Below are 10,989 nucleotides of genomic sequence, written 5' to 3'. Positions count from 1 at the left end.
TTTCGATTTGCCCCGGATGAACACTATTCACATTCATCAGTTTTTTTGTTTTTGTACTTTATTCAACATTGAATAGTTTACAAACACTGGGACAAAGGAAATATGATACTCTCGGTATAATATTAAACAGGCAAAATAAAACATGAATAATAAAACCAATACATAATAATACAAATATAAACTTTAGGCATCACAACAAAGTATATAAGTAAAGATGAGAAGTATAATAATACATTGTTCAAATAAAACATAAATGATAAAAAATACATAAGGAAAATATAATAACTTAACAATGAGGTAGGCAATTAATACAATTTCTTCTTTCATCACACACGAGGACAATTATTTGATCGTGTATGTATTACATAGACTAATGTAACTTAAGAATGTAACTTAAACTCTATTTTGTGTGTACAAAAGAAAAACAAAATATTTTACAGATCTTAGATTAATCAATTTTAGGTGTGATACCTCCTCACTGTGCTCAGACAATACGTAAACAGTATATTAATGTACCACACTGCAGTAAGTGCCAGTAGCTGCAGGTTCAGTGTTATTGGTTGTAATGTCCCATCTGTATATGGTTGATAATGACTTTCTCTTATCTGAACCAATCAACACCCTCAGATGTTTTTAAAATCAAAAGTAAGGCAAGGAAAGACATAAAAGATCAAATAAAACTTTATTGATGCCATTGACTCACTTGTTTAAGCAAGAGATAGTCAAGAAGAGTTAGAAATGAGAGTAAGTGATAGGTATGAAAATAAAAACCGGCAGTAAAGTCATAAAATGGAATATACAAAATACAGATTTTTTTAAATCAGCCAAATTTACTAGGCGGATATTTAGGAGTGGCACATGCGAGCTAGTTTGGTCAACTCGAGCTGCACTGCTCTGAGGCGTGTCCCTGTGACGTGCCTCACTCTCCACAATCCTCTGTCATACACACCCTCCCAAACTGGCAATCTCCCATATTCCCCTTTGCTTCTCGGCGCCTCTGCTGCCCTGCATCAGTATCGCTGCCTGTCGATTCAGCCCCTCACCAGCATCCATCTGTAGGCTCCGACGGGGGGGGTTAAAGATGTTTGCTCATCACTCTCCATTATATCAATGTAATCGTATCTGGGGAAGTGATGACGTGAGTTGTCTGACTGAACTGTTGTTTATTGATGTTAACCTGAAGCCTTCCTAGTTGACATAGTGTGTGTTGCTTTATAACACTGTGTTAAGTTTATTTATCTTGAGCAGATACTTGTAGTTAAGAGTAAAATATACTGTATGTTACACTGGTTTTCATGTCCACTGTTTAGGACTATAAATAATTAAGGTTATCAGACCACTTTCTTTTTTTCTTTTCTATTTCTACTATACAAACTACTTTGATTGTTCGACCTTAGCGGAGGTGTGAGTTCTACTGAGGGCCATTCAAGAACATGAGAACAGAGTCGGATCATAGTTGGGATATTTCTAAATTTATTGTCTTAAGCCCAGCGCTGTGCCAACAACACAGGCAACATGCCCACACCCAGAGTACACACCCAGATTATCTAATTCTGTCAGGAACTGTAAATGCAGCCATGTGACCTCCCTTTAACACGTTTAACTCACAAAGAGTAACTTATTTCAACAGCAGTTGTCAAAATGACTGTAGAGCCATGCCATGATTATTTGTTAAACATGAATAATGATGCAATTTTAATCTAAAATTCCATTGACAGATAATAAAATACATGATGGGCCCCTTCCAGTCAGTGATGTACCGCTCACACTACATAATCACAATAAAATACGTCACATCAGTTCATTAATTTCAAAAGACACTCCCCTTAACATATGAAGTATTATGGAATATGACTCCTGATTGTGATGACTCATGTTTTTGTCTTCTGTTTGAGTATTTGTTTCCTTTATTTAGACAGTATTACTTTTATTAGGCATGTTTTTGGGTGTGGTGAATGTATGGGTGCACTCTTCTATGTCCTTCTTCAGTTTACCAGCCTCAGGTCGGTCCTCTGGCTTCAAACTCAGCATTGACTTTATAATTTGACTCTGCAACGACAAAAATAAATAAATAAATAAAGCTTTTATCTTCTCCATAATATCAGTACTTGTCCCCCAAGTTGAATTTACTAAGGCAACCAATCCAAGTACACTTAACCTCAGCCTCAACTACTGACCTGTGGCTTTTCATCACGAGCTGCTGCCACCTGTGGAAAAAACTGTTTCAAGTAAAATGAAAGAAAGCTTCTGTACCTCTTGGAGAAAATTTTGAGGAAATCCTTGAGGAAGTTTCTGGTTTCGGGCATCTTCCCAAATCTGAAATTCAGCAAAAATAATAAAAGCAAGGAAGAACATGTGTTTTCTGTGAAAAAAAATGAAGACACACATAAATAATAATGTGATTGATGACTGTTTTCGATTTAGCTGCTTGGGCTTTGGGTCCTTATATGTGCATTATTGCTAAATGTCCCAATATAGTAGCTGAAGACATGAAGACACATTTTAACCCTCAAATGGGTTGTTCCTATTTGATTTTAAGTTTGCCAAATTTCTGCTAGATTGGTCATTGGTGAACTTCGCTGCAGAGCAGATGATAACTGTCTCAATCTTGCTCTATATTGTTCCGTTTAAAAAACAACATTCTGTCAATAATATACTTGCATGAAATGCTGTAAACCAACTTTATTTTAAATTTTACAGGGTAAGAAACATTACCACTTTTAAAAGTTCCAAATATTTGTCAATATCATTTACAGTTTTGAGCTGTGTTTCGTAATTGGCAAGTAAATAAAAAAAAAAAAACATGTTATTTTACTAATTGTTTATTGTAATTTGACAAAACAAAACTGTAAACAAAATTTATTTAGTCATAGAATTGCAGTTAAAAATTAACTTTTTTACAGTGTAGTGTGAACTGTACAGTGATCTTAGAACTTTTAAAGTGTAAAACTGACACTGTACAGTTTATAGCATAATGTGTCTGAGAACAACTCACCAGTTTCCTCTCTCCTGACAGGTTCCAAAGAAGTTCAAAATAAATTAACCCCAAAGCAAATATGTCCACTTTTCTGTCATAAGTGCTCCTGCTCTTCTGTCATGAAAACACAGTATAAAAAAAAGAGCAGCACTGCTTGTTAATTGCTCCCTTTGACCACCATAATTCAACAATACGGAGGAAACCTAACTTAATATCCATGTGGACCATCTCACCTGCTCAGGAGCCATGTAGGATGGGGTTCCTTTGTACTCTGTTCTCTCGATCAGGTTTTCAGCATCATCGTCATTCTCAGCAGTGACCAGACCAAAGTCTCCGATCTTAAGTTGTCTGTCCCGCCCAAACAGGATGTTGGCAGGCTACGCAGAGGAAAGACATAAACGCACACAGATGTAGCTTCTGGAGTGACTTGATGGATCAAGTGATGATTACCCACGTCGTCTCACCTTCAGGTCTCTGTGGATGAGCATCTTGGAGTGAATGTAATCAACTCCACTGACTATTTGCTTAGCGATGGTTTGACTCTCTTCCCTTCTCTTAGAGTCTCGCAAAGATTTCTTCACATTCTGAGTGTCTTTCTCATCGATCCACACTCTGAGTGTTTTGGTGTCACACAACTCCATCTGAATGTAGAGGTACTTGACCGATGAATTACCACTTGACCTGGAAAGTTAAGAATTACTCTGATGTTACTTTTTTTCTATAACATACCATGTTTTGTAGATTATGACAGAGTATTAAGGCCACTTAAAGGGTGGGGGGTGGGGGAACTGAGATTTCGAGAATAAAGTCGTAATATTAATAGAAACATAGTCATAATGAACAAGATATAGTTGTAATATTTCAAGAAAAAGGCAATAGTACTATGACAAAAAAGACACAACATTAGGAGAATGAAATAGTTTTAGGCTTTTTTTAGGTTTTAGGCTACATGTCATTGAAAGCAAGTATCAATAAAGAACCGCACAGACTTGGAGGAAATTGCCTCTTTTGGTGGAAGAAACTTTTAGTAGTCAACTGCAGGACTGTTGTGGGTTTCATCTGTTTGATACTCAAAAACGTTTTGTAGTTTCTCATGAAAAAATGAGATTGGTTCAAGATCCAGGAGGGAACACAATTTTCTTGATGCTTACTTCATAAAAATCTTCTTTTCTTAATTCTCCAATATTATGACGTTTTTCATAAAATTACAATTTAATTTTTTGTAATATTACAACTTACTTCTCAATTATTACATTAGTCTCGTAATATTTCGACAATATTCTCGAAATCTCAAATTTTGGGGAAAATATATAAGGATTTTATCAAGTGTAAAAGACTTACTGAGAACCACTGCTACTGTCAGACGTACTGTCCATTTGGTAACTGGAATCCTCCGTCCAACATGTGTAGTATCGCACAATATTGCAGTGATGGAGGTCTGATAATGCTCCCACCTCTCGCAGAGATTTTCTGATCCAATGAAGAACAAGAACACGGGTCAGTTCATAAAACTGAAAACTTATTTTGTACTTTGCATCTGTCATCTGGCAATTGTTTTTACCAAATATAAAAATCCAATACAACGCTCATTAAAAAGATGACTCACTCTTTGCAGCGGACAATCTTTACAGCACAGTACTTGTCCAGCAGTTTTTCTTTTGCCTTGAAAACCTGACCAAAGGCTCCTTTGCCGATACACTCTATGCAGTCATATTCCAATGTAAATCTAAGATAAACATAAATAATGTTGAAGCAAAAAGTTAAAACTGTAACAAATGGGCAACACACAAAAAAATACTGAAAACACATTATTATTGCAATCTATGATTTTCATTTTCCATACCTTGACATTACTGACTGGGCTGGTGTTTCCTTACACTGACTGTTCCCTGGAGTCTTGAAATAAATTACAGCCTTGACGCATATAAGATAGTTACAATATAGAGATTAAGATGTTGAACAAATAACATCGAAATAAACTGACATTATCAGCATCTTCTTACTTACCTCTTTGCTGTGCCTTTGCGCATTTTGGAAATTTGCTGCAAGTCTACGACATCAAAATATAATGACAGGACAGTGAAGTCAGTGGCTGATCTAGGTTTTTTCTAACTCAGGGGCCATAAAGGGGCCACAATTTACACAGAGGGGCCAATTATATGTCCAACATCCATGCACAAAACCTGATTCAGTAAGATGCACATTGTTTACTATTAGCTCTATAGCTTTGAGCAAAGCCACACATCATTTAATGTCTTTTGAAAATGGTTGCTTGTTCATCATGTACTTCATCAAAAGCTTAGAAAATAAATGTGCAATAAACTGTCATATTTATTGTTAGCTGTTGTTAAGTGATTTCTTTATTTAAAAAAAGGCTACTGACAGGACAAGGCCACTTCAGGGGCCAGTAGCTCCCTGACCCGCCCCAGGATCCACCCTGAATAACTTTCAATTAAAGTTTGTATTGCAGCTTTGCAGGGACAGCTTACCTTATTTTGGGCTTCACATTGGGACTTTGATCCTTGAAATAGGAAGTGATAAACTATTATCAGTTATGCAAATACCTGTTTAACTCTTATGGATGTCTGATGGTAATCTATTAATCACATTCTGACACTGGAATAGTCAAGGCCAGTTAAGTAAAACTGATTCGACTTGAACAGTGAATTAAACCACCTCAGGAAACTGTAACTTCTGCAAAAGCCTGTGTTTCACAAACTTCAGGATTAGAGGATTACACAGGAAATAACAGACCTGATCTTTGGGAGGTTTCGGTGAATTGCTGAAAACCCCTGAGTCACTTTCAGCTCTCTGGATTTGTTTTGACTGTGCATCACTGCTTGGGGAGAACATAAAGACACATCATTACAATAATCTTAACATTAAACGTTGCCATCTGTTGTACTCTAGTTCAGAGCCTTACGGTGAGTTTGACAGTGTGGGCAGACTGGCTGGCGCACCATCGTCAGACACAATTACCTGAGAGGACAAAGGAGGAAGTGTTTGGCTGTTACACAGTACACATTAGTGTGAAATTTAATGCTTTGCTGCTTTCAGACGTGCATTGAAGTCCGCACGTTTTCCTGGCTGTGTGTGAGAACGCAAACTTCTGAGTCAGATGTTCCAGACATGTTTTCAAACTTTTCCTGCCAGACCTCTAATAAAATGTCTGGCAAACGTCTGATTGAACCATGTGAGAATACAGAAGGAAAATGTCAGTGAAAGAGTGGGCAGGTTGATGACGTTTCGAACACGCAATGGGTGCAAACTGAAAGAATACAAATATCTCAGGATGAAAAGAGGTAACATGGACATGTCAACTTCGAAAGCTTTTGGCAATTGGAGCCAATGCTGAAGTCAACTGTGATTTCCACAGCAGAATTTATACGTCATGTCCTGCCACCTGCAGGCTGTACTCAGACACACTCCTCGGCTGAATGTTCTTGTTGTGAATGCGTCTGAAACATGAAAATCTATTATATTAAGAAGTGGTTCCAAACTTTTTAAAACCACAGCCCAATTCATGATGATTATTAGGTTCTGTGTCTGTTGAGGTTGATTATTTAGTCAGTGACTTCAGATTCATTGTTTTTTTTGTCTGATATTCTAAAAAACGTAATTTAAAAACTGTTCTGAATGTAAATACTGACATTTCTTTTCTGTGGTGAAAGATTATGAAGGAGAATTATTGCCTCACGGATGAATGCATCTGCCAACCAGTCCAATCAAGTTGCAGTTAACGTCCATGTCAGTCCAGACTCATACTGTGCGTAGTGAAGACTCTGTATGAATTGAATTAAAGGTATTGAGTGTATTCTGTTTGTTTGACCAAAATCTAAACCTTAACCGGCCTCCCCAGGACATAACTTCTTCATATGGCCCTAATACTCCCTCATTGTTTTAGCTTCACCAGATCACATTAATAAGTAAGTTAACAAGGTCAAGCATAAAATAAGCACATGTAGTAAGTGGAAAATAAAAACCATAATCTATCATATTCTACATAAACTAATGAATGAATGAAAACCTTGCTGTCGTAGTCGGTCTGCTCTTGAAGAGCAGCCCAGGCCAGCTGAGCTGCATTTTGTCTGGCTTCTTTCCCATTCTTCCCCTTACCCACAGGGTACTCCTTGTTGTCGATCACTAACTTGTAGAAGAATCTGTGCAGGCAGGATGGAAATGTTTAGATTGTTGTGTTAAGATTTCATAGTGTGTGTAGTGTGCATTCCTGTTACTGAGGTTCAGGCGTACTCACTGGGGGCTGTGTGCTTCTCCGCATCTTTTCTCTAAGACGAAAGTGTGGGAGCGCTGTGTTTCCTGACAGTACTGGTTGACCATGCCAATGAAGTTTCCACCTTCTGCCTTTAAACTGAGGCTGTTGGTCTTATCACTGTAATACCAAGACAATCGGACACTCATTAGAAACGTTTCATAACAGAACAGAAGCAGAATGAAATAAAACTATTTGCTCTCACCAGATTTCTGACACATCTTGTTTGGCTTCCTCATTTTGCTGGATTGATGTGCCACCATATTTCTCATCTCCAGTCTTGGAAATAAAAAGTGTGATTTCAATTATGATTCAATGAATGGAGTCTGGCCAACATTTAAAAAACCTTGAACACATTTACAACAGTATTAAGATCTTTGCACACCAAGTCTGTGTATTTCCTATGCGTTTAAAAAACAAATCTGTGATCCAATAAAAATGTTCACTCTCTCAGTTGTATTTGCTTTAAAAGTCTGAAGTTGGAGATAAAATGGATTCGAGCACTGAGGATGATGATCCTCTCACTTCTTGAAAAAAGAAAGCGAAAACATTGGGTGCTTTCAATCCTGAGAAGCGGTCAGGAACAAAGAGGATTTCATCTTCTGTTCAAGAAGCTGCCAAATTATCCCCACACTTACAAGTCTATTTCTGGATGTCAGTGGTCCAGTTTGATGCACAACTAGAGAAACATGGACCGTATATTAAAAGGTTAAAAAAACAAATTCCCATGATCCAAATGAACCCAGCCAGCAGCAAGTACACACACTTACACACAAAGACACAGGCACACAGACTAGGCCTTGATATTATCAGCCACAGAGTACAAACTGGAGACAGGGAAATCTCAGTGAAATAATTTCTTAGACAACTCTCTTTAATGAAGGAGGAATCTGTGTGTAAACATCACTGACACAACAGGAGGTCGTATGTGTTTTTAAATGAGTGCAATTTTGGATGAAAATACAGACTTGGTGTGCAAAGATAGTTACATTTATGAACAGGCATTTCAATCCCTTCCTTCCCTCGGCACTTTCCAAACACTGTAACTGGGCCTTCTATAATGAGTCAGTTCTTACCTCTGTAGCTTTACTGTCACATATCTCGTGATGTGCAAGCTTTGCTGCTTCCTCCTTGGCTTCCCTCTTTGTTTTACCATAGCCAACTGGAAACTCCTTCTCTCCAACCCAAAAGCTACAGCAACTAGCATATCACAAACATTTTATTTAATGCATTCTTAAATGGTGATCAAAGAATGAATAGGGATGTATCGTGGAACCTTACTAAGAAGCATTGTTTGGTCCCAGTCTGGTTGACTCCACAGGCCGTATCAACACCTTGTTCCTGTGACCGTATTCATTGAGCCAAGAGACAAAACGGTTGTTAATGATGCTCTTCTGATGAACCGGTGAAGTGGAAGCTTCTGCTACATTTTCTGTCTGTTGAGAAAACAACAAATAATATACATGAAGGACATGTGCAGTGCATAGACTGTATATAAACAGGAGCAATTTGTCTCCACTTACTCCCACTATCTAGAAATTAAGCCAAAATGTACATGAACGCTGCCATCTTGTATCAATGACATTATTTGAAGGCAGAGTCTGTGCAGTAGTGATCAGGATGGATACGCAGAATTGAGGTCCCGCCGAAACACCCTCTCGACTGGTCACAAGTCAGTCTCAGCTGTCAATCATGACGTTTCACCGCATTTTTATAGCATTGAATAACTAATAAAGCCAAACTTACCAGAAAAATTAACACTAGAGTCACATCAGTGGAATTAGAAGCGTATCTGCTTCCTCCTCCAACCTCCTCACTACTCCTCCTGTCTGCTTATCCTCTATGGGGTCTTGAGCCTACACCTCTGCAGCTGTGTGAAACTCTCTCCCACAAGCCTTTACTATTATTGTTTTATTGATGTCCTGATATGTTTGCTGTTTCTTGATTGTTGTTATATCTGTCAGGTAGTGTCTTGAAAGGTGTCCATAAATAAAATGCATTATAATTATTATCATAATTTTTTTTTTATTGAGGTCTGTTTATTTTGGTCCATGTCCATGACCTGTACTGCAGTCAGCCACTCTGTGGTGATCGAGACGCTTCGGCTTCCCTTTTGAGAAGCATGTCATGCCATCCATCTTTACATAGAGTCCATGGGTTTGTCTTATATACACTCGAATACAAATCCTCACACATAGATAAATAAAGCAGTTTTTGTTTCTTACACAATCAGTTGATTCCTCCAACAGGCTTCTCAGGGCCTTTTGAGCTGCGTTCTGTTTGGCCTCCTTCTTATTGTTCCCCACGCCATCGGGAAACACCTTGTTGTTCACGATCGCTCTTAAAGTAAACCTGAGGAGAAATTATAATACAATGATGTTGGTGTGATGGAGGTTGCATTACGAAGACATGAATCTGCAAACTTGATCAATATCCGCCAATATGCGCCAATATGAAAGGCGGAGGTATTAGCTTGACAGTGTTGGACCCCCTTAGGCCCTGATCAGTAAACTAGAGAGGTTGAAATGCTGGTATAAACTGTAAAGTCATTAATTTATTGAATGTGAACAATATGTTTATTACTCTTAAATATATTCTCACTCCAGCCTTAGGGCTGGTCATCGTTTTTATTATAACTCGATGCTAAAGTCACTGTTCAATACTGATGCTCATGAAACGTGCCTCTGTTAAAGCCTTTTAAAGTTAAATAATGTACTAGTATATTTTCAACAGGGGTTTTCAATAAGGCTGGGTGATAAACCAATATCAACAACTATTACAATATAATTTCCATCTATAGCAAAATAATCTAATTCCAATGTGTATCGATGTAATGTTTATGCATTGTGCAAACACAGGGAGGAGGTACAGCACATAAATGAATCTGCTGTTTATCAAGTGATTGTTTCATTCAAACCATAATATGACCATATTGCCCAGGCATCGTTCTCAATGTACACAAAAACAATAGATATCATCTTTAAGAGACTTTTGAAGGAATATATAGACCGTTACACAAGTTGCACATGTGGTTTAAATGCAGTAACAGTTGAAAAATGGTGTGGATTCCAAGAAAATACACACTTAGTAATTACTGCAGGATAAATATACCTGACCTGAACGCAACAAAAACAATACACTTTATTTCTAATGCAAACTACAAAAAACAAACCTATTTGACAGATCACATGTGCATGGAACTTGTTATCTGATTACTCTTAGGCAACTCGTACAGTATTGCTATTAATATGCACTGTCATTGAAAAAGAAACTTAATAAAAGAAGGTGGAGGTAATATATCTGTGTCTGTTTTAGTCCCTGACCTATGGAAATGACGCATGGACGTGCAGGTTAAAAACTCACGTTTTAATGTGGTCAGGACCAACAGATCCAACTTCCTGATATCTCAGCACATAGCGATGTCTCTGAGCATATTCGTTTAGTTTAGCCACGTAGTTTTCAGCTGCCATTTTAACCTATCCGCTCATGTTACATTCACAATAATTATAAAAAATAAACTAAAGCAAAGAGTAAAATGTCAGAATAGCACTGTGTAGGCCGGGATCCTCTCACTCTGCCTCCATCGTGTCTTCGTCTGGACTGAAACCAGCGTCACTTGTTCACTTTCGTTTTCTGGTTTCAACGTCTCATAACGTGGTGCCTTCAAGGGAACTCTGAAATATAACAACTCTTTAAACAAACATGGAGATGACCGTCATTTTTGTGTTTTTTTATTTATTGA

At 37.7% G+C, this 10,989-nt stretch overlaps 1 protein-coding gene across 3 annotated transcripts; it reads right to left on the bottom strand.

Annotated features, from left to right (window-relative positions):
• Positions 1 to 1,450: 1,450 nt before the first annotated feature.
• On the bottom strand, positions 1,451 to 10,813 carry eif2ak2 (eukaryotic translation initiation factor 2-alpha kinase 2). 3 transcript variants are annotated; one of them, XM_034609075.1, is made up of 20 exons: positions 10,611 to 10,813; positions 9,473 to 9,599; positions 8,529 to 8,683; positions 8,324 to 8,447; positions 7,453 to 7,526; positions 7,233 to 7,367; positions 7,005 to 7,137; positions 5,901 to 5,956; positions 5,732 to 5,816; positions 5,467 to 5,498; positions 4,985 to 5,027; positions 4,821 to 4,891; positions 4,584 to 4,703; positions 4,319 to 4,447; positions 3,442 to 3,658; positions 3,211 to 3,354; positions 2,996 to 3,091; positions 2,254 to 2,316; positions 1,859 to 2,049; positions 1,451 to 1,824 (listed from the first exon to the last, which is right to left on the bottom strand). In XM_034609075.1, the coding sequence occupies exons 1-19, from the start codon at positions 10,715 to 10,717 to the stop codon at positions 1,912 to 1,914; spliced, it is 2,049 nt and encodes a 682-aa protein (XP_034464966.1). In that variant the 5' UTR covers positions 10,718 to 10,813; the 3' UTR covers positions 1,451 to 1,824; positions 1,859 to 1,911. The 3 variants fall into 3 exon arrangements, with proteins under 3 accessions (XP_034464966.1, XP_034464967.1, XP_034464968.1); XM_034609076.1 differs by having other exon boundaries at positions 5,732 to 5,813; XM_034609077.1 differs by lacking the exons at positions 7,005 to 7,137; positions 7,233 to 7,367; positions 7,453 to 7,526.
• Positions 10,814 to 10,989: the final 176 nt, after the last annotated feature.

This window comes from Hippoglossus hippoglossus, chromosome 15, assembly GCF_009819705.1.
Source record: "Hippoglossus hippoglossus isolate fHipHip1 chromosome 15, fHipHip1.pri, whole genome shotgun sequence".
Taxonomy (NCBI): Eukaryota; Metazoa; Chordata; class Actinopteri; order Pleuronectiformes; family Pleuronectidae; genus Hippoglossus; species Hippoglossus hippoglossus.
The sequence above is the reverse complement of the archived record's forward strand: the minus strand, read 5'-3'. Positions and strand labels throughout refer to the sequence as shown.

What these genes read in the sequence shown, in the direction of transcription:
- eif2ak2 (XM_034609075.1), bottom strand. Translation starts at nt 10,717, where the DNA reads ATGGCAGCTGAAAACTACGTGGCTAAACTAAACGAATATGCTCAGAGA. An exon ending in GGTCCTGACCACATTAAAAC is followed by an intron (nt 9,600 to 10,610) that starts GTGAGTTTTTAA and finishes ATTTCTCCTCAG; the next exon opens with GTTTACTTTAAGAGCGATCG. An exon ending in CGAAACCTCCCAAAGATCAG is followed by an intron (nt 5,499 to 5,731) that starts GTCTGTTATTTC and finishes TCCTATTTCAAG; the next exon opens with GATCAAAGTCCCAATGTGAA.